Consider the following 25,498-nt stretch of genomic DNA (forward strand, 5'->3'; position numbering starts at 1 on the left):
AGAGAAGATATTTCATTATGCGACAAATCAAGAGAGAGAAGGGAGTGGAGTGTGAGAAAGGCCCTAGCATTTATATTTCGTATACGGTTTCTGGAGAGATTCAAGTAAACCAGTTGACGCGATTGAAAATCTCCGTCGTTGAGAGCTGTTATATTATTGACCGACAAATCAATTATTTTTAAATTGTCATTCCTCAGGTCAGTTGTATCTATGGTTTTGGCTGATTGCAGACGATTATTGTTAAGATAGAGGATTTCTAAGAAAGATTTAGAGTGTTCGTAAGATACCAAAAAGTTGTAGCTTAAATCCAGTACCCGCATTACAAACGAGCGCTGTAATATATGCAGTCCAGAGTGACTTATGTTCACAAAATCGTAGAAGTCTAGTATATCAAAGGCATACTTATCGAACGATTCCAATGCGTTCCCTGATAGGTCAAATATTTGAGGTTTAGTCAATATGAAGGCTTTTGCAAGATGATATGGTGGATTCGGTCGGAAACGTATCATCATACCAAAAGAGCCAGTAAAGCGGTTCTCTGATCTTGCAAGCCCTTTTCCACGAAAGGAAGACATTGTGGAATTGTAGACCTGGATGGATTGAAGTAACAACCAGTTCCTAGTGTAAGGTTCAATGAAAACATTTGAAAAGTTACTGTTCTTTATGACAAGTCTGTGCAAAAATAGAGGTTTGTTATATCTAGGCTCTATTGTTAAATTTGTTATAACAGAATTTAAAATTTCGAGTTTAAAGATATGTTTGTGTTCAAAATCTTCCTCGGTTAGATTATCACATGCAACGTTCTGTATCGTGATTCTTTCAGAGAAACTGGGACAATTCTCTCTTACACATACGTAGCTTTTTCCAAAACAAATGCACCCAGGGGGACAGAAAGGGTAACAAGTAACACGACACTGAATGCAATTTCCAAAGACATCTGCATCCAGGCAATCTAAACACACATTTTCATTTGATGAAGATCTTTTTACACATTCCTCGCATTCCGACACTGATGGTATTGGTCTTTTTCCACACTTATCACAGTAGTTAGAACTATTTGCAGTCGTAGGAATACTATCAGTCTGTGGACATTCTCCTGGCAGATCATTTGCAGATTGGTTTACAAAGTGATTGCAGTTTTGACAACTCATTAGACGAGCATGAATATCTTCTGTCAACATTGAACTTGCTTCCTCACCGAAAAGCCTAAGTAAATCATCATTTACGTTATTGGTAGTTGATGTACATGGCATACACGATACTGAGGCACATTTATTTGTGAGATTTGTACATGGTGCAATGACTATTGAAGTGTTGTCTGAGTACCTAGAGCAGACATATTCCGTGGAGAAGTTCCCATATTGACACACTGATAAAATAGCGAGTGTATGTTCGGATAAATTAACGGAAGACAGTGATAAACACGTTGAACGATTACCCGAGGATTCCGAAAAGCATCCTTTGCAGAAAATTGAAACAGAATCGTTCAGATAGAAGCAAAACTCAAATATTGAGGAGTTGGAAAACTTGGAACTTTGAATGGTTTCGTTTTGAAATCGTTGCAAACAAGCACTGCTAAACACAACCGACGATATTGAACAACTCTGATTCGGAAAACAGTCCACTGAACGTGAATCATTTAAGTAAACATCTACATTCCCATCGATTCCACTCTCTCTGGACACAAAAGAATTTGACTTGAATTTTGAGAACGAAGGATTGCTACAGTTTAGCGTAGAGTATTTGGAATCTGAAATGATCAAAGTGAAAAGAACATATGTTAAAACTTCCTGTCTTACTTACTCCCCCCCTATCAATTTAATTTTTATTTGAAAAAATACACATATTATATAACACTCACACAGGCATGTGAAGTACATATGGTTTGATAAACCCCTTTTAAAAAGAAATAATACTCACAACAGAAACTTTCATCTGTTCTATCGTAACAATCTCTTTGACCATCACAAAGCCGGCTGACAGGTATGCATTCTGAGTTGTCACACTGGAAGGTGTCCATGGAACAGGATTCTGCATACAGTATAGGTTCAATGAAAAGTTCATGATTGATTTATTGTTTTGCTGTTTTCCGCCACACTCAACAATTTTTCAGTTATCTGGTGACGCCCAGTTTTTACTGGTGGAAGAGAGATCCCAGGTAAAATGCCCCTGGGAAGAGACCACCGACCTTCCAAAAGTAAACTAGGAAACTTTCTCACTTACTGGCGCGAGCGGGATTCGAACTCGCGCCGACCAGAGGTGAGAGGCCGTGTGATTTTGAACGCGATGCTCTAACCACTCGGCCACGGAGATGCATCTATATTCAATATTTCAAATGAAAAAGTATTTGAGTTTTCATCAAGAAAAGGTGATGATAGCGAACAGTGATCAATCTCATATCTCCTATTACACGGAATGCAAAATAGAAAGTTGGGCAAACATGTACTCCTGGATATACCAGAAGTGGTATTAGCTGCCTAGGAGAAGTAAGCATCCCCTGTCGACCAGTCACACTCGCCATGGTAAACGCAGTTATCCGTAGTCAAAATCAGTATACAAGAACGGTCTAACAATCGGTATAAAACACGTAAGACAGGGTTTTAGCCAATGATAGGTTGTATTGGCAAACTAGATCGTTATAACGACCATAGAATCTGCGAAATACTGACTTTAAACGAGACTGTTGAAACCCCTGCACTATCATACGAATATCTTAACCAATCTCCGTTACTAGAATTAGATTTAAAAGTCACTTATTACAGGACTAAAATGTTCAATGAATCTCCTTACATGTTTAGTGCCGGACAAACTACAGTACGTAATGACCTATTAATCAAAGTCAATTTCAAAATCTCACCAAGACAACGTCATTAACTGATGTTCGATGTAGAACTTACCACCACAGATGCCTTTGGAGAAATGTATATAATCTATCATTGCAATGCTCATCACGTAGTTATCATGGAGCACTCTAAACAGTATCTGCAAAAGTGATATTAACAGATGAATATAAGGAACAATGACCAATCTTATATATCCTCTACAGAATACTTAAGTAAGAATAAACACGTTAGGCAGAACACGGGTGAGATCGGGTGCCTAGGAGGATGAAGCATCCTTTGTAGACCGGTGCAATTTTCGTTATCTCTAAATCCTGATCAGGTAAAGGAAGTAATCTATAGTCTAAGCAAGTATGTAAAGAATGGCTTAACAATTCGTATGAGACACGTCCGACAGTATTCGACTTAATGACAGGCTGTTTTTGTATACACCTTCGAACAATATTTTTGAAATCCCTGTAAAATTCTGTAACATTAACTTATTCATTAATCTTGAACCTGCCTTTATTTAAAAGTTGATCATACGGAGAATATGTTCTTTAACATCACACCGTATAAAGGGATCGTCGGAAATGTACGGTCGATCGCACTCCGTTTACCTCCCGTGGGGCAATACGCTAATATTTTCACAGGAAGGTGGGTCTCGTCCTTTATATGCGATTGATCGCTTTACCATTCCATATTGCGGTAATCAACCAATGAAAAAGCCCCTTATTTTCAGATTTCGGGAGCATCGAAAAACATACTTTCGAAGCAAAGATTTTCACTACTTTTAAGTTGGACAAGTTGCTGGAGAGGAAAAAGCCTTTATTACCAAGCGTTTACTACTGCGTATGAGTCTGTGTCCAGGTTTACATGTTCAACATTCGTTGTCTCGCCATATTTATCCATCCAAGGTGAAGATAACGGACAGGTAAACTGAGTTATCCGTAGTCAAAATCAGTGTACCAAGAACGGACTAATGATCGGTATGAAACACAGCAGATGAAAGGTGAAGATAACGAACAGTGATAAATCTCATAACTCCTATAAGCAATACAATATAGATAGTTGGGCAAACACGGACCCCTGGACACACCAGAGGTGGGATCAGGTGCCTAGGAGGAGTAAGCATCCCCTATTGACCGGTCAAACCCGCCTTGAGCCCTGTATCCTGATCAGGTAAACGGAGTTATCCATCTTCGGAAGCAATGTTTTTTTTTAAACAGATTTCATACTTAATCGGTTTATAGGCCTACAGGTATATAAAACTTACTTGCGTATTAAGTTACTGCCGTAATTTGTTCCAGTTGAGTTGTCGGCACAATTTCAATAAGTAATTATGACCTTCTTTACACACCTCTCTCAAGTAAACACAATTTATGTCTTACCTACGATAATTACAATATGATATGTGAACAGGATTGTAAGGCCATATTTCATCTAATTTTTTAATTGTATCATGCATGACTGGTTTTATTCATAGGGTCCGTGCTTGCCCAACTATCTATTTTGTATTGCTTAAATAGGAGTTTGGAGATTGATCACTGTTCGTTATCTTCACCTTGCATTCGACAGTGTATGTAACAGTGACGATTGTAGTGTAATTACGCTATGTCAATCCGGAATTTTCATACCTGGTTATGTACGGTTTTGTTTCTATGTATCTTTTTTCATTTCCGGTACCATTTGCACGAGATTGTAACAGAATTCTATTTTCATAGACAGCGGCAACCATGTAAGTTTTATTCTTGAAAATTGTCAGAATGATATATTGTAATGTTTATTTCACTATGCAAAGATTGAATTGTGGAAATTATAAGTAATTGTGTAAATGCTGTTCATTTCATTTTCGAGTGAATACTATTTTTAATTTTGCAATGTTATTAATCTTTAGACTGTCTTGAATGAGATAATTTTGAATTTAGTAAATTATTTGTGCATTATGAACAAGACAAAACTGATTATCTACTGTTCAGTAATTAATATTATGTATAATATACAATGTTAGGACTCTAAATAATATTTTTTAATGTGTTGACTAATTTGACACAATGTTTACATGTAAATCTGTATTCGTTTATTGAAAAGTTACATGAATTACATATTTTTCTGTATATTTTTGGTAGCTTTCACGGAATGTCTCACAATGATGTCTGTCCCAGACCCTTGGCTGATCAAACACAGTGAATGGATTACATTTTGAACTTTGGTTTTGAGGCATTTTGTTAACTAAACAGTGGCGGATCTAGGATTTCTGAAAGGGGGTGCACATGTGAAAGTGAAGAATTAACCAAAATAATCAGCCATATTGAGTGACAAATCTGGAGTTTTCATCTATATATCTTTGCTAGTGACACACAACAAAACACAAAGACTTTCATGGGCGCCGCGCAGCCATTGCTGCTGACACTTAGAGTTCCGGGAATATGTATGGCGATTCCCATTTGTCCTTGATAGGTCACGCGAAATTGTCGGCGTTGTGTCCCACGGGAGGTAAACGGAGTGCGTATTTTCAGGGATTGTTCCAACCGTAGAAAATACCTTTTGGGTTGTGATAATGAAATATTGCTACCCCAGTATGTGAAATTCGTGATGGAGGAGATGAAATCATTTAATTCTACATGTTACACGCTTTTTCATTAGTTGAAGAATTATTGGTATATCATATCCAACGGAAAAAAATTGCCGGAACTACTTTTTATTGGAATATTGGGAATTCGTATCAATCTATATAAACCCATTCAACAAAAACAAATATCAAATATAAATAATAATTAATTATGCAAAATGAAATAAACATAGCTATTTGAGAACCCCTCTCCCCAAAAGAATAATAGCACACGTCTCCCTCTGCAATTCTGAGACTTAACTGTATTCAACGGGGATCACAATAGTCCAGTTTGCACCTTGCGACAACTTCCTTCATGTCACAAACCCAAATACCAGATACACTACACACGGCCTCAAGGATACTGCAATATCGTAGCCATTAAGTTAAGGCTTACCGACGCTGGTTTTGAACTCCGGCATTATACTGTGGAATCATTAGAATTCGTGGTGACTCCATTTTCGTGGAATTCATGGGTACCCCTCACCCACGAATTTACATCCTCATTGAATAAAAACAAGTATTATTTTTTAAAGTTATCTTTCTTCTTACAAATATATAAATCCACGAAATTACATCCCCAAGAACCAGTAAAAATTCAGCAATCCACGAAATTTGGTCCCCACGAATTTAAATGATTCTACAGTAGATGTTTGTGAGTGGAAATCAAAACGAGTCTTCGGTACGACGTTACAACAGCTGGCACAAGAATGCCTTAGGAATGCACTGGTAAAACTCGAAAAACCCTCTGTAACACTCACCTGTCCATCTGGAAGCCGTGACAACCCCTAAGACAACCCTACACATTCCGATCATGCACGTATCCCACTCTTGTCTTTAGTACGACATCGAACCTTGTATCTAATCCCAGTTCCACTAAAAAAATCCCAGCAATTTTCTCTCAACAGAACTTATCTCTAACTCATTCTTTTAAAACTGCATACTTCAGTCCACAGGAAACCCGTTTGCTCAACAACAACAACAACAAAAAACAAAAAATAAAATAAAATAAAAAACCAACAGTTCATGGAATCTGCCATTAACGGATTAAGTTAAGGTTTTTTCAAGTTGTGTATTTACAAATTACTACACCCATCTCGAAATGACATAAAATGTACTTGTAGTCCAAGAATAAATCGTTAATTCAACTCAAATCAATGATGCAGTTTTCCGTCTTTTTCGTGTTATACCTCCATCCAACGAAAAAGAATACATTTATTCCTTAATTCATCTCCTTTATCATACAAGTGAGTTATTAGTTTACCTTTAACATCTTTGTTTAACAGAAGTATCCATTCATGGAGCATATATGTTTAGAGTAGTTATTAATCTTTTACAACTCTTGATCTCCAAGAAATCGATCCATGAAATATGTGCACATGTACATTTAGGAGGAGCAATTCTATCAAATAAGCGTGTGATATAGTCGAATAAAGATACTTTAAATGCAGTTACCTTGTATTCTTTGATAAGAGGTAGATTTAAGCATCCATAGGTGAAGCTGAAAATACCGTTTGACGCATGTCCAACCAGCGGGATAGCTTCGTATAAATAATGGAAGTTTGTCAGATACGAAATAGTCAGATAGGAATCACCATATAGCAGATATCGGTACCTCAAACAGCTAGGTTCATAGGTGACATGAACTATGGGTGAATAGAAAATTGATGTACTTATGTAATGTATTTTCAATCTGGAAAGCGTGAAGTAAAATTTGTTCTCGCTGTATAAAATATTTTCGCTTCTCTTCTTCAGATCTGAAAATAAAAAAAAAATGTTTAAAATAATGTTACATTTGTCGGAATCGTGAGTATTACAATAATATGACATACTACGTGTGTGACTAATTTATCATAGTCATGAAACAAAAATAGGAATGATGTTGCATTTCATATCGATGGAACTCTGATAAAACCGTAATGGAAGTGCATATTCTAGGAACGACCAAACGAAGATAGCTGATTTCTAATCGGGCCAAGGTACTTGTACTTGTACATGACTGTGGATTTGAAGGAACACTTAATTTTGCTTTTAATGTTGAATGTTTCGTGAAGGAGTATTACCTACATGTAGTGATGTTGAACGCTCTAGATTTTGGTATTTACAGGTGTGTGCAGAATCATGAATCTGACGACTTTCCTCGATTTTGAAGTAAATTCAATGTTAAAATGATGAATGCAAGAAGAATGTCTAGAATTGTGACAGCAATTCGCTTCCATAGTATAGCAGCTAAATAAACAGCATGTTTAACTTATTATTGAAAGTACTGTATACACACACACGAACGCATGCACGTACGCACACACACACACACACACACACACACACACACACACACACACACACACACACACACACACACACACACACACACACACACACACACACATATATATACATGTATATATGTAGCCTAATACACTTTTCCATGCGAAATAAACATTTTGATCACTTTATGCAAATGAATCATTTTCCTAATCTTATCCTGTTACGATTTTTCGTTGCCTGTAAGTCAGTTCTTTTTAACTCAGGTAACGCTACCATTTCAAACAGAGAATATTGAAAATACCAACACGTATACACACACACACACACACACACACACACACACACACACACACACACACACACACACACACACACACACACATATATATATATATATACATATACACACAATTTGCCCCAGCATTAAAGTCATTCCTTATAATTTAATGCAAGAGACAAAGATGCTAACCTTTGTTTATCAAAATGTACATTAACTCGGAAAAATACAAGTCAACTGAGCTGCGCAATGATTCACTTAGCAACAACGACACGAAACGTCTAGATATGAAGGTCGCCATCTTTAATCTTAGTTCTACGGAGCCTAACCATTTATCAAAATATTGTATCGAAAGTGAAGTTTGTCGTGATTGAAAATATGTGTAGAATATGCATGCAAGGTGAAGATAACGAACAGTGATCAAACCCACAAGCAATACAAAATAGATAACCGTGCAAACACGGACCCCCGGACACACCAGAGGTGGGAGCAGGTGCCCAGTTTATCATGATAGAAAATATGCATAGACTTTAGAGGTAGAGATTGACTTTGAAGTCCCTCATCTCCGACAGCTCGAAAAAATACGGAAAATTGCATTGTTTAGGCCTACCCAAAATCTTCCAATATCAAAAAATGCTAGAATTTGTGATTTTTAACTCTGTAAAAACTTCTACTACATGAAAACTTACCCTTGTATTCAACGTTGTCGCTAATACTAAATTCAACACAAGAAAATTGGTAAGCAAGTGACAAATTGCGATTCACATGTCAATGTGTCTGACGTCATGTGATAAAATGTGACGTATGAACTTTGGTTTGTTTTGTTAAAAGACGGATGAAGCAATGGAATATCTCCCCCATTTTCCCAGTGATAAATGTATTTAAAAATGAACACGGTAACCCTTACTCGGCAAATCATTAATTCGAATGTAATATCTTTGATTTAATCTATTAATATTCGACCATACATATAGAGAATTAAGTTTTACAACAGTTAACATAAAAGTAGATCTATATATTGACAACGAGAAAACAACATAATTATGTATCTTATTGTACACGTTGACTCTATTCCATAGAAGGCTGAAAACAGTGCTGCGATATTAATTGAGAGAGAGAGAGAGAGAGAGAGAGAGAGAGAGAGAGAGAGAGAGAGAGAGAGAGAGCAAAATAGTTCCAGCATGTGGTTGTCAAGGGTGTGTGTCTCCATACAAAACCAGGTTATATACAAAAAGAACTTGCGTTACTCAATTGGAATTTGACCAACGGCAAACTGACAACTCAACTGTATGACAAACGGAATGATTTCAGCTTCTCCATCGTCAACTTCCAACATGTATGTAGTAATAGTCCATTATCACCTGCATATGGTGTTTATATATCTCAACTGATTTGAGACGTACGAGCTTGTTTTGTGTATAGTCAGTTTTTAAGTCGAGGTAAGCTACTGACAAACAAGTTCATGGTACAGGGGTTTCAACAATCTCGATTGAAGGCATTATTTCGCAAATGTTATGGTCGTTATAACGATCTAGTTCGTCTATACAACCTATCATTGGGCAAATGCTGTCTGACGTGTTTCATACCGATTGTTAGGCCGTTCGTGGCACACTGATTTTGACTACTTATAACTCCGTTTACCTGATCAGGATATGGGGCTCGCGGTGGGTGTGACCGGTCGATGGGTGTGTGTTTGCTCCTCCTGGGCGCCTGGTCCCGTTCCTGGTGTGTCCGGGGTTCCATATTTGCCCAACAATCTATTTTGTATTGCTTATAGGATGATTTCATAGCGGACAGAGATGCAAGCATGATGTCTACGGGCCAAAGCCGAAAGGAAGTTCGCGGACAGAGGGATATGCTAGCAAGCCCCAAAAACATCGTCAGGTTGGGATCGTGGAACGTAAGAACTATGTACTCCACTGGAAAAACCGCACAAGTAATAGCAGAAATGAAGAGATACCACCTAGATATACTTGGAATAAGCGAATGCAGATGGACAGATTCTGGAAAAATCAGAACCAAGACAGGTGAAACAATACTGTATTCTGGAAGAAAAGATAACCATCACAGTAATGGAGTTGCTATTGCTATATCAAAGGAGAAAGCCAAGACATTATACGAATGGGCACCCATTAACGACCGCATCATAACTGCCAGGTTCTGGTCAAACTATATAAAAACAACATTAATACAAGTGCATGTACCTACCAATGATGCAGACGAGGAATCAAAAGATAATTTTTACGAACAACTACGAGAAGTCATAGACAACACTCCACGTCATGATATTATAATCCTAACTGGCGATATTAATGCAAAAGTAGGTAACAAACAGGAAGGAGAGGATGGAATTGTTGGAAAGTATGGTTTACACTCGGAAAGGAACGATAATGGAGAAAGATTTGCATCATTTTGTGCCATCAACAACTTGGCAATATCTTCAACAATGTTTAAACATAAAGACATATACAAGCAGACATGGACTTCACCAAATGGTCAACACAAGAACCAAATAGACCATGTAGCAGTCAATGGGCGCTTTAAAAGATCTGTGTTGGATGTCGGAGCACACCGAGGTGCAGATGTCGGATCTGACCACAATTTAGTCATCACAAAAGTAATGCTTAAACTGCACAAAATAGGAAAGAAACCAACATCTTCAACAAGATTCGAGACATGCAAACTTAAGGTACCAGAAGTTCGGAAACAATTCCAAATAGAACTGAGGAATAGATTTAATGCACTCAGTGAAGACAACACCATAGGTCCCAATCCTGATGATATAGAAGAAAGATGGAACAACATTAAAACTGCATATAATGAAACTGCCATAAACGTACTTGGGTATAGAAAAAGGAAAAACCAGGAATGGATAAGCCAGGGCAGTTGGAAAAAGGTAGAAGAGAGGCGAGTTCTAAAGGGCAAAGTTGAAAGTGCAAGATCAGAGAGATTAAGAGCTAGACTAAAAGAAAAGTATGGGGACAAAGACAAAGAGGTGAAAAGAAGTTTTAGAAAAGATAAACGACAATGGGTAGATGACATGGCGAATGAGGCACAAGAGGCAGCAAACATCGGAAACATGAAAACTGTATATGATGTAACCAAATTATTGTGCAACGAACGTCCAAAAACTGTTGAGACAGTAAAAAACAAGGAAGGAAATTTCTTGATTAAAGAGGAAGATATAAGAAAAAGATGGATGGAACACTTCAGCGAAGTGTTAAATAGACCAGACCCTATTGATCCTGCTGAAATACTAACAGGGGAGTCCATCGAATTAGACATAGAAACAGGTCCACCAACAGAAGATGAGATAAGGAGAGCATTGAAAGAAATGAAATTAGGCAAAGCTCCAGGTGTAGATAACATCACTGTAGAAATATTGAAATCAGACATAGAAACAACTGCCAAGGAACTACACAAACTATACAACATTGTCTGGACAACTGGAAAAGCTCCCAAAAATTGGAGAAGGGAACTTATAATAAAGTTAGCAAAGAAAGGTGACCTGACAAATTGTGGAAATTGGAGAGGAATCACACTAATAGCAACAACTGCCAAAAATAATGGGGAAAATAATAATAAAAAGAATTGTATTTGGTGTAGACAGACATTTGAGAATGGAACAAGCTGGATTCAGGGCAGGAAGAGGCACTACGGAACAGATATTTGTCCTACGTAATATTCTAGAACAAGCTATAGAATGGAACTCCAACCTCTATCTATGTTTCGTCGATTTTGAAAAAGCCTTCGACAGCGTACACAGGGAAACCCTTTGGAAGATCATGAAATCTTATGGAATACCAGACGAAATAATCAGTATGGTTAAATTAATGTATGAAGACAGTGAATGCGCAGTTGTTGATGGAAATGGTACAACATAATGGTTTAATGTTAAATCTGGTGTCAAACAAGGATGCAACATGTCAGGTTTCTTGTTCCTCCTGGTAGTTGACTGGATAATGAAAAAGACAACAGCAGATAGCAACTCAGGCATAAGATGGAATATGACAACAAAATTAGACGATCTAGATTTTGCAGACGACATCGCTTTATTATCCAGCAGCAAAGATCAAATGCAACAAAAACTGAACTCTCTTAACAGATACGCAGCTAGAACAGGTTTAAAAATCAATACAGGAAAAACCAAAGTTATGCGTCTAAATGCTGCAAACATCACACCAATAACCATCAATGGGAACAACATAAACGATGTGGATGAGTTCATTTAGCTCGGAGCAACATTAAGCAAGACAGGAGGTACTAATGAAGATATAAGAAGAAGAATTGGTCATGCAAGAGTAGCATTCCATAAGCTACGCAAGATCTGGAGCAATAACCAACTCAACAGAAAAAACAAAAATGAAGCTCTTCAGCTCAAATGTAATAGCTGTGTTATTGTATGGCAGCGATACCTGGAAAATGACAAAAGGGGATGAAAAACTTGTAGATACCTTCCAGCACAAATGTCTAAGGAAAATCTTAAAGATCTACTGGCCAATGAAAATACCAAATGTAGCAGTTAGAGAGATAGCAGGAGTAGCAAAGATCAGCACTATGATAAAAACACGCAGATGGCAGTGGATTGGACATGTGCTACGGATGGATAAAAGAACACACCCATATGTAGCCCTTAGTTGGACATCAGAAGGAAAAAGAAAGAGAGGAAGACCTAAGGAAACGTGGAGAAGAACAATAGAAAGAGAGAGGAAAGAACTAGGTTTTGGGTGATGGACAGAGGCAGCAAGATCAGCTCAGGACAGAAGTAAATGGAGAGGACTTGTTCATGGCCCTATTCTCCACGAGGAGAGAAGGAATTAAGTCAAGTAAGTCATAGGAGTTATGAGATTTTATGTTTTACTGTCATTCAATTGTGTTTCATTGTTGCATTCCTTTTTTACCCTTGTAAACCACCTTAAAGCAATTTGTTTTATATAAGGCGCTATACAACTTTTATCATAATTCTTGGTATACTATACAATTATGTCGGTAATTCCCTTCTATACTATACCTGTTGGTAACTCCCTTCTATACTGTACCTGTTGGTAACTCCCTTCTATACTGTATCTGTTGGTAACTCCCTTCTATACTGTATCTGTTGGTAATTCCCTTCTATACTATACCTGTTGGTAATTCCCTTCTATACTGTACCTGTTGGTAATTCCCTTCTATACTGTACCTGTTGGTAATTCCCTTCTATACTGTACCTGTTGGTATGTTATGAGTTTTAATCACTTCGTCACTGATATTGTCTATTTTCCACAACGAGGTATAAATAGATGTTGTATAGTAGCAGTTAGTGATATCCCCTTTAAGGCCACATATGGACACCTCTTTGTCAAAAAATTGGAAAGTGGAATCAAGCGTCCAGTTGCAGAAATTCGTCTCGAATTCACAATCAACTGAAAAAGACACACCATATTAAGTTTCTGCGTTCAATATTGTGCTCTAGGGTTATGATATTCATAGTGATGGAATACATTTATATTCAGTAAAATCTTTCAAATTGCATTTACCTTATTTGATATAATTTGCTGCAAAAATAATGCGAAACACATTGCAATAGAATATGTTTGTCTATGACTAGAGTGATATTCTTAAGATACCGCTACAAAACCAAATCCTACATATTGTTCTCTTTGCATCAGTAGACAGAAGCGTTGCACAAAGCAGTACCACGATGATCGGTATTTCTTTGTCCTACAGTTGATAAAAATGTATCAATGTAGTTCTTTTTATTTTGTTATGATTAATGAATACAAAAGATAACAAAATTTAGACAGAGTACCCCGAAAACATAAATTTTCAACAATGGGTGCTATCGACTCCCATCAATCAAATCGTGTCCTACGTAAACAAAAGTCATTTACTACATCGTTATCTTGACCACATGAAATTTAAAGTAAAAATAAAAGAACTGAAGACAACGAACGGTGATCAATACAAAAGTTAAAAAACTCAAATTCTTTAAACAAAACCAAATCGGAAGAAGGCAAACAGGGACCCCCTGAAAATCAAGTACCGAGGAGTAAGTATCATCTGATGACCGGTCACAGCGTCACTTCCACCGTGAACTTCCTGTTTTAACCAGGTTAATGGAGTAATCCACAGTCCAATTACGTATATGTAAAGAACGACTTAATAATTGGCATAAAACATGCTAGACTGTATTTGACCTAATGCCAAGTTTATTTGCAAATAAGATTATTATAACGACCATAAAATTGGCAAAATGCTGACTTTAAGCGAGACCGTTGAAACCTCTGTAACATCAACGTGTTTGTCAGTAGCCTGACTCGATTAAAAAACTAATCATACGCAGATCAAGCTCTTGCATATTGAATCAGCTGAGAGACATTAACATCATATGAAGGTGATAATGGCAATAACAGAATGCTGCTACATAAACATGGGAAGTAGACGATAGAGAAGCTAAAATAATCCTATTGTCATAAACTTGAATTATTTTCTTGCCGTTGATATCTATTTTCAATAAATCGTTAAGTACAAAAACAGATGTGGAAGCCTCTGTGGTGTTTTTATTTCGAGTGCACTGGGATATGTCGAATTGACATATGAATGGAAATAATTAATGTTAATAGAAAAAACGTTGTCAACATATCTAAATGTTGAGGTAAAGGCCACAGCAAACGAGTTTTTATTTCATGTAGACGCTTTTTAATAAATTCTGCTTCATAAGAATACACAGGTCAGCTAACAAAGCAGCACAATTTGTACACATGTCATTTTCAACAGACTGCTGGAAAACCTGATAACCAAAGAGTACGAAGATATTGTCAATGAGGAACTCCAGCATGTCTTTAATTTCAACTGCGCCGTTCAATCGATTGAAAGTTTGATGAAGGGTCTGGAAAGGTTACTAAATGACAGAGATTTGTCATTCAGTCACCTTTCAGCAACTTACTGTTCCGACACCTTTCAGCAAATGACTGTTCTGACACCTTTCAATTTACTGAATGCCATAGTTTCTTCTTGTGAGATACAACATCGTCAATGTATCTGAATGCCGAGTGGAAGGCCACAGCAAACTCTTTTTTCTCATGTAGAAGTGTTTGAATAAATTTCGCCTCATGGGAATACGAAATCCGGTGGGCTTATAAAGGAGCAAAATATGTGCCAATAGGAATTGCAACAGACTGTTGGAAGACCTGATATCCAAAGAGTACATAAATATTGTATATGAGGAACTCTAATATTTTTTAACATCAAATTCAGAGTATTATGCCTAGGAATCAAAATGGTGTTAAACATAGGATGACTGATCAATTATATATAAAATAAAACAAAGAAAAAAACCCCGGAAGATCAGTGTGGCTAATAATCATATCACAAACAACATAAAGATTCCGAAGCCTAGTATACCAGTCAGAAAGCTGAGCCTATTTCAGACAGCGATACTTACCGATAATGAAAGAACAAAGGCCCTGAGTTGAGAATGAAGAGCTTTGGAAAACTGAACTCTTTGGTCCAAGATGAAAAGGATCGGTTTCGATAGCAACATTTCAAAACTTACGCTCCTTACAAGACTATATGATATTATACTGCAGAAGATATGCGCGTGTCACAATGCTTCACACAGTTGATAGTGAAACCAATTTAATTACAACAGAATTTATTTTTTAAAAAATTACTTTTTAAATTCAGTAATGACATAAAATTATCCAAGATTGATGAGATTAAGCATTTTTATATTTCTCTTTGTTACAATAACGACATTTATTGAAATGTAATGTCAATCATATGTTATCGAAACCTCAGAAATGAGAGCTTAATTTGCTGCGAGGGAGGGTGGGGAAGGAACAAGAAATTACATCATGGGGAAACTCTTTTCGTTCATATTAATTTATAAAATGTCATATTACTTAATCGATGAGATAACAATAATCAAAACGCTGATGTGTATATAAGGTCAGCAAAAGCTACAACTTAGTTATGAAAAATAAATCGCAAGACGACAAATGGTAATTTATAACGATGGTTTCCTGGGTGATTCTGGTGACATAAAATGATCCTATGATACACAGTTATTCATATGAAGCTTCATATATATATATATATATATATATATATATATATATATATATATATATATATACGACTTAATTTTCTTCGTTTCGGCCTTCATTCCTTAAGTCGTGCCATTCTTATATCATTTGAGAATTTTATAATTATGTCGTTCAGAAAAAGTAATTCTTTCAAATCTCTCAAAAAACAGCACAAAAAAGCCATCAAAACACAACATCGCGTGTCCAACATTCAAACATACATTGAACATAACATTATACCTGAAGGGTTTTGTCTCAATGTCACCCCTAATATAGGGCCGGTGTCTAGAGGCTTTCAGAGACGTTGGAGCTCTCTCCTGAGGAGATGTTCTATGCAACTTATGTCACTCTGCCTTTCTTGGGATCAGCACAAGTTAGGGCAAATTGAGAGTGACATCATTTCACTGGAATCATCTCTCCAACTGGATACCACTCCAACTGAATTTCAGGAGGCTTCTAGAATTATAACCACTTATAACACGGCCTTGACTTCCGAGCTGGAAAAGGTCCAACAAAAGAAATTCCAGCGTGATGGCATCCTTGATAGAAACAATGAAGCTCGTACATACCATACTGAACGATCTTCTACTACCATCAAGAAGAATCGCTCGAGACGCTTCAAACGAAGGAAAACCATCACTATTAACGACAAAAACTCTACTGACATATGCCCGGTTTTGAATGTTTCCGGTGTCACTCTCTCGAATTCTGATACTTCACTTCTTTCCAAGGGCCTCAATTTCTGTCCTACTCCACGTGAAGTCAATGATCAACAAGTAAGAGAGGACACTAGAGCATTCTTCCGCCGACTACGGCTTAAGGAACATTTCTCCCGCAAGGACTCCAAAGATAACAGTGCCTCCCCATCCCAAGATGCTATTGACATTTTAGAGAAACATCCTCTCTACAGACCCAAAAGCACTTGGGAACCACCTCCAGGCAAATGTGGAGCTTTGGAATCTTACATCGAGGCGGTCGAGGAAGAAATATACAAAATCATTTTAAAGCCGGATTCAACCAGAGATAATCTCGGCAAAGACGAAAGGTCGGCATTGCAAACATTAAAAAATCGGGATAATATTGTCATTAAAAAGGCAGACAAAGGTTCTACTGTTGTTGTCATGGACAAAGACAAGTACCTAAACGAGGCTCATAGACAGCTCTCAGACGAACACTTTTATAAAAAGCTACAGTCTGACCCCACCGAAAAGTTCTCTACCAACATCACCGAAACCCTCCAGCAAATGTACAACAAGGGCGAGATTGGTGACAATGTTTTGGGAGCGCTTTGTCCTAACAACTGTAGACCAGGACTATTCTATCTACTGCCTAAAATTCACAAAAAAGACATGCCAGGCCGTCCTATAGTGGGCGCCATCGGACATCCCACGGAGAAAATCTCTGAATTCATTGATTTACATCTCCGTCAGCATGTAGAAGATTTACCATCATACTTGAGGGACACCACTGATTACCTTAATAAAACACCCTCATCGGGCCTGCCAGACGATACCCTCATTGTGACCATAGATGTTACTTCACTTTACACTAACATTCCACATGACGAGGGTATCGAGACGTGTAGAGAGGTTTGGAACAATAGGGTAATTAAATGTCCTTCAACTGAATCACTCATTCAGCTTCTTGAACATGTCCTCAAGTTCAATAACTTCATGTTCAATGGTGAACACTACCTGCAAATAAGTGGCACAGCTATGGGAACAAAAATGGGACCATCGTATGCCAACATCTTTATGGGGAGACTGGAACGTAGACTTCTACATTATTCACCACTTAAACCCCTCAGTTGGCTACGTTTTATTGATGACATTGAGATGAAGTGGGTTAACGGTCGTGAAAGCCTGGACGATTTTATCGAGATGGCTAACTCTTTCCATAATTCCATCAAGTTTACTGTGGAAATTTCCAACTCAAATAACACGTTTCTGGATACCACAGCCACATTTAGAAACGGGGAAATTGAGTTTAATCTCCACACCAAACCCACTGACTCTCATTTATATTTTATGCCATCTAGTTGTCATCCACCCCACACTTTCAAAGGTGTACCTAAAGGTTTGGCTACGCGAATCCGCCACATCTGCTCCACTCCTACTATTTTCCAAGAACAAGGAGCAATCCTCAAAACTCATCTCACTAACAGAGGATATGATCCTTGCAAGGTACAATCCGCGATTGATGAGATGTCACTACAGGACCGACAGTCCCTCCTCCAGTATAAAGAAAAACCTCAGAATGACAGGGTTCCATTGGTCACTACGTATCATCCCGCCCTCAAGAACATCAACGGTATTCTGAAGAAACACCTGCCCATTCTGCATGCCAACAAACGAATGGCTGGTGTTTTTAAGGAACCACCGATGGCATCCTTCAGGCGTCCCAGAAACCTGAAGGACATGATAGTAAGGACCAAACTGGATAACCCTTTACCCAATGGAGGTTTCAAAATATGCTCAGACCTCAGATGTCAATTATGCAAATATAGCTCAGACACTGAGGGTTTTAACAGTCCTGTCACGGGTCGCAGTTATAAAATATTGGGAAACTTTTCCTGCAAAACCAATAACTGCATCTATCTCATCAGTTGCGATGTCTGCCAGAAGCACTACATAGGAGAAACAACAGACCTTCGCAGACGGGTCAACAACCACCGGTCCTCCATCAGAACCAAAAAAGATTTGCCAGTAGCAACACATTTTAATGGCAATAACCACCGATGGGAGGACATGACAGTAGTGGTTATTGATCATGACCCTAGTTGGTCAGATACCGAAAGAAAGCAGAAGGAAAAATTCTGGATGCACAGGTTGAAGTCATTTGAACCGCATGGTATCAACAAACCTACTGACTTCACCAGGATGAATACGGGCTAAACCCTTACTAGATTTTAAGCTTCATCTAGACCTACTCGTCTGATCATGTCCCTAACAGTGGTACTATGACCAATTTTGAACACATTTTTTCTCTCTTTTCAATTCTGTTTACAATCAGTCCACCTTTTTAAATTTTTTTTTTGAACTTCATAACCGATTGCTTACATGTAAAACCCATTTATCAGTTTCCGTGATTCTATGTTTTTCTTACACATCTACCCTATACATGATCAGTACGGGAATGTCTGATGTTGATTCAATTTCCTGGGCTGCCTATTCTTTGTTTTTGTTGGTCCATTTTGTTAACTTATTCAAACTTGTTGTTTACATTATCTTTCTCTCAAACTTTGTTCATCTCTTACTTCGTTTACATAGCTTATTTTCATTTATTTATTTATTATTTATTTATTTTTTTGTATTTGTTACTTACTATTATCTTTTATAAATTATGCATGGTTAAAATAGAATCGCTCTGGGTACGAGTTAGCTTTACTATTTGTCTACGTAATTGGGTTAACTCGTTCCACTTGAGATTAATTAAGTTTATTGTTTTTCTTTTCGGACATTTTGGATCAGCTCTTTGGACGAATAAGGCATGTCCTAATTCGCTCCACTTTTAACATTGATTGGCAAGCCTAAAGACCAAAAACATGTGGTCTGCGTTGTAAATACGTTTGTAGATTAGTGTAGTTGTAGTGCTAGATGTATTTATATGTAGTTTTTGTTATTATGCCCTGTTGATATTGACCACATTATGTAATTGTTTTCGTTTGTCCTGAAGAAGGGACGGGTCGTCTCGAAAATATGACAATCTCGTTGTTCGTGTCGTTGGTCATTTTAGTCATATATATTTCATCATGTATATGTATATATGTTTTCCTTGTCCAATTCATTCAGTAAGTGTTCTACCAAGCCCCTATCCTTGCTTCTCACGAAAATGTTTACAGCTGTGAAGGAGAAACTACAAACGTATTGTGCGACTACATATGCGAGACGTGGTGTAAATCAAATGTGGATTCTAAAAAATTCCCAAAGAACTTTTATTAAACTTTGTATTAAATTTTAACTCAACAACATCAATACGTATGACTTTTCAACGCTTTGCACGACCATTCCTCACGATAAATCAACGACAAGACTTTTTAACATCATAGACAGTTGCTTCTTCAACAAAAATGGAAAACGGAAATATTCATATCTAGTGATCACTCATCCAAAAATTACTTTCTTAAACATCACTTTGATTCCACGCACAAGTACTCTGAAGTTGTAATAAAAAATGTGCTGAAGTTCCTCATTGAAAATATCTTCGTGGTCTTTGGTGATCAGGTCTTCCAACATTCTGTTGGAATTCCCATGCGCATGAATTGTGTTCCTTTGTTAGCTGACATGTTTTCATATTCCCATAGAGCAGTATTTATCCAAGAACTTCTACATAAGAAGTAAAATAAAATCTTGCAGTGACCTTCAATTCGACATTTAGATATATCGACGACGCTTTCTCTATAAACAGTAATAATTCTCATTCATGTGTTGATTCGATATATCCCAGTGAACTCGAAATAAAAGACACCACAGAGTCGTTCAAGTCTGCTTTATACTTAGTTATTTTATTGAAAGTAGAGATTAATGACAAACTAAGAACTCAACTTTTGGACAAATGGGATGATTTCAGCTTCTCCATCGTCAACTTCCCATATTTATGTAGCAATATTCCATGATCACCAGCATATGTCTCAACTGATTCAATACGCACGAGCTTGTTCTGCGTATATCAGTTTTTAAATCGAGGCAGACTACTGACAAACAAGTTCCAGAGGTTTCAACAGTCTCGTTTAAAGTCAACATTTCGTACATTCTATGATCGCTTTAACGATCTAGTTTGCCAATACAACCTATTATTGAGTCAAATGCTGTCTGACGTGTTTCATAGCGATTGTTATACCGTTCTTGGCACACTGATTTTGACGACGGATAATTCCGATATAGGGCTCACGGCGGGTTTGAGCAGTCAACAGGGGATGCTTACTCCTCCTAGGCACCTGATCCCACCTCTGGTATACCCAGGGGTCCGTGTGTGCCCAACTCTTTATTTTGTATAAGTTTTACATTATGACCCCTGGGTCGAGGCCTCTGCTGGTGGACTGTTAGTCCCCGAGGGTCTCTACAGCCCAGTAGCTAAGTACTTCGTTACTAGCTTGAAAATACGGATGTATATTTAATTGCTGTTATAAAATTTAGAAATTCATTTCAAAATTAAGGATTATCTCCATCATGCATAGCTCTTATCCTTGGACGAATTTGGCTCTACTTGTTTGGCACGTTGTTTTTGGCTATATTTAGATCTAAAACTTCATAGTTATTTCGGATTTCAAACATTTCGGTTGAGCATCACTGAAGAGACATTATTTGTCAAATGCGCATCTGGTGCATCAAAATTGGTACCGTATAAGTTTTACATTATAGGAGTTAGGACATGGATCACTGTTCGTTATCTTCACCTTTCATTCAAAGTATTTCAAACGTATTCAAACGAATTGATGATATCTTCAAATAATCAAAAATATCTTTAATTATTTGACGTTTTGTTAATAGTACGATCCATATGTCAATGTGTGAATCACGGGCTCACACTATATGATGCATCGTTTCAAAATGATGACACCTCAATCGGAAAATTTTGTCAAATTTTAGTATTCCAAGTATTTCAAATGTTTTCCTGTGATTGAATTTTTAAAGAACAAATTGATCAAATACACTATATTACAGGACACTGTTATAGTTTCACGTGGTACATAATGGTATTCAACGGACACGAGTCACCAGGGAGAGTTGACTATTATTCAAACTGTAAGGGTCTGCTGATATTGCACAGGTAATTTTTACATTGTTGGTGCATTGTGTTAATGTCCTTTCGGTATTCTAGGGTAGGGTTAAAGGTCATATAAAACAATATTCTGACAAAATTGAGTTATTACCCTCTCGACTACGAAACTGCATGTAGTGCACATCCATTGTATTTCTGATTTGTATTTTGTTTTCAATTTTTCTTACTGATTTGAAATAGTGAACCCATGTTTCGTCACCAGTAACAATGTTTGCAAATTGTCTTTCATTGAATTTAGGAAACAGTTTGAGCAATTGCTTAGCGGTTTGTACTCCTACCCGTTTTTGGTCATCTGTCAATATATGCGGTATCCATCTGGCAGAAATCTGTCGTATAGTCACAATACGCTTCAAAATGAAATGCGATAGCGATATGCCAGCAACTTTGGTAATATCACGAATCGTGTATCTGCTGACATTTTCAATTATTTCTTTGACTTTTGAGGCATTTACCTTACCTGTTACAGTCACAGGTCGGTCAGATTTTGTTGCATCTTTGACGGAATCTGTACCAGTCAGACATTTCTTTCTCCACCTACGAACTGTCTCATAAGATACCTTATCAGACCCATAAACTTCCACTAATTCGGTAAAAAAAAATCTGCATTACCGAATGATCGAGTTTTGTGCGAACTTTTGTATAAGCCTTAATTTCTTCAATATTATCAACCCGTTTCTCAACCAGTTTTACAACAGTGGTCAACGACTGGCTCTATTGAAATGACTATACCGTTGGAAAGGTATTGAATAGAGCTATTCAGAAGTATCATCATGTACGAAACCATGCAAAGCGTTATCGCGCTGTGGTACAATACACATTACATATTGAACAGCCCTCGTACTAGACCAGAAAACATATTTTCGCACAATTTTAACATTGGTGCTAAATACGCCGGGAAGGTCGTGGAATGTGTGTATTCATACGCGTACAGATATAATTAAAAACCACGCCGATCTAACGATAAATGTGTGTATTAATACGCGTACAGACGTCATTAAAAACCACGCAGTGTATATTCATACGCGTACATACGTCATTAAAACCACGTAGATCTAAAGATAAATGTTTATACTCATACACGTACAGATGTCATTAAAATCCACGCAAATCTAACGATAAAATGAAACAAAATGTGTCTTCGTAGTTGGAAATGACAAGGAATGAATTTTAACAAAAATCAAACAAAATTCACACAGTGAATATCTATATAATAAATGCATATCCGACTCATATTATGTAGCCCACAGTTTCGCCATTTTAAACAAATATAAGGGAACATTAAACATTAAGAAATACCAGAGAGAGGTTGTTCATAATGTCATTTAAGGCCACAGCACATTTTTGTCTGGTTCTGAAACATGCATTTAAGTACTTTTATAATTCAACTACTTCTGCGACTCATGTTCAGATTTTCTGGATGGAAACTACATTTCTGTAGGAATAAATCTTAATTTCAATATGCACGTGGACATACTAAATACGTGCAAGTTTTTTTCTGATAAAAAGAATGTTATTAATACAATGAAATAAGTTAAAACCAAAATTTAGAAATATAGAATCCTAAATCTTTTTTAAAAAAAAAAAAATCTGATCTGGTTTACTTTACGAATTAACGAAATACCAATAAGTTTAAAATACTCACCATTATGGAGTTAAAATACTGTTCATTGTAGCCTTAGCTGAAATACAAATGTACGACTTCTACTGACAAATACGATAGAGTAGTCATGTGAGGATTCATACGCGTGGCTTACCAATTTTTCAATTTCTAAACTTCACATTGATTTCTCAAGTAGATTCTGTTGAAAGTGAATCCTACACCATAATAAAATTTGAAAATAAAAACCGCTGTATATCATTTAAAAAAGTAAAATCTACACTTACCTTAAAGTTTCATTGATGTCGTTAATGATACCTTATCTGATTGGTAAAGCTTCGGTCCTCTGAAAAATGGTGAAGCTGCACAGAGGTAAGGTTATCACTGAAGCAAACTATCGACAAACTATCGACTAAACAGTCAGGTCTTCACATTTATAGCACAGTACAGATGTCGGCAAACTATCGACTAAACAGTCAGCTTTTCACATTTATAGCACAGTACGGAAGTCGGCAAACTATCGACTAAACAGTCAGGTCTTCACATTTATAGCACAGTACAGATGTCGGCAAACTATCGACTAAACAGTCAGGTCTTCACATTTATAGCACAGTACGGAAGTCGGCAAACTATCGACTAAACAGTCAGGTCTTCACATTTATAGCACAGTACGGAAGTCGGCAAACTATCGACTAAACAGTCAGGTCTTCACATTTATAGCACAGTACGGAAGTCGGCAAACTATCGACTAAACAGTCAGGTCTTCACATTTATAGCACAGTACAGATGTCGGCAAACTATCGACTAAACAATCAGGTCTTCACATTTATAGCACAGTACGGAAGTCGGCAAACTATCGACTAAACAGTCAGGTCTTCACATTTATAGCACAGTACAGAAGTCGGCAAAATATCGACTAAACAGTCAGGTCTTCACATTTATAACACAGTACAAATGTCGGCAAACTATCGACTAAATAGTCAGATCTTCACATTTATAGCACAGTACAGAAGTCGGCAAAATATCGACTAAACAGTCAGGTCTTCACATTTATAACACAGTACAAATGTCGGCAAACTATCGACTAAACAGTCAGGTCTTCACATTTATAACACAGTACAGATGACGTAAACTGTGGAGACAAATGTGTCTTTTCCTTGTTAATAATGATTTTAATTATCAAAGGTTTTTCCATTTATTCAGAAAATGTTTAACATGACGTGAAGGGAAACCATTTTAAACATTGATGACGAACTACATACAATATAAATAATGTATTTTACCCCTTCAAATTTCTACTTTCAAACTTTTCCTCTGGGATTCATAAATTTATTTTTCCTTCATGGTGAAAATGAATATTAAAACCGAATATCTAACGTTTAGAATGTGAGCCCTATATATCACCACTTGTCATAACAACTACCTTCACATAACGACAATTGTCTAGAACGCTGACGTTATTAATACGTTTTCCCGAAGTCAAGTGATAATGAGTAAACAGGTTTGAAGAATAGAATTTGAGATGCTAAAAGCTGTGCAGTAATCTTTACCGTCTTGATACAGATGATGTAGTGGATACCAGATTATAATTCAAATGCCAATCAAGCCTTTCCTCGTTTTGGTCATGGAAACCGTGATATCTAAGATTCTGAACAAAGGGGACCACGGTAGATAGAATACTTTTTCTGGGTATTTTCTTATACTGATCCTTCTTCCTTATGTCCGCTGATGATTTGAACTCTGGATCTTTACCGTGTTTGATTGCAACAATAACGGATGTTTTCCTTAAAGCTTCTACATAGACCTAGAAACAGCATCCAGAGAAACTACATCCTGAGTTGGCTGCCCGTGGATCCTAGACGCATGTCGTCACACAAATGTATTTTTTTTGTCTGGACTATGTTCAGAAATACAAATTGTCTCTTTGAGGTTCATTCCGCCAATATGAAAGATTCTCAGTGAACGATTTACTTTCTAACGGAGAAAAAACAAATCCAAATGGGTTGCTATGTGATATTCACTGGCAAAAATAAGGTTTGGGTTTTGTGTTGGATTATAACAGCATAGATTGGGCAATCT

General features: G+C 37.1%; 1 protein-coding gene across 1 annotated transcript; it reads left to right on the forward strand.

The window, feature by feature from the left end:
• Nucleotides 1-9,782: 9,782 nt before the first annotated feature.
• On the forward strand, nucleotides 9,783-11,657 carry LOC130047598 (uncharacterized). Its single transcript, XM_056142930.1, has one exon. The coding sequence runs from the start codon at nucleotides 9,783-9,785 to the stop codon at nucleotides 11,655-11,657; it is 1,875 nt and encodes a 624-aa protein (XP_055998905.1).
• The last annotated feature ends 13,841 nt before the right edge of the window (nucleotides 11,658-25,498 follow it).

The sequence above is a fragment of the Ostrea edulis genome, chromosome 7 (assembly GCF_947568905.1).
Source record: "Ostrea edulis chromosome 7, xbOstEdul1.1, whole genome shotgun sequence".
NCBI classification, from domain to species: Eukaryota; Metazoa; Mollusca; class Bivalvia; order Ostreida; family Ostreidae; genus Ostrea; species Ostrea edulis.

Excerpts from the sequence above, each read along its gene's own strand:
- LOC130047598 (XM_056142930.1), top strand. The coding sequence starts at position 9,783 with ATGATGTCTACGGGCCAAAGCCGAAAGGAAGTTCGCGGACAGAGGGAT.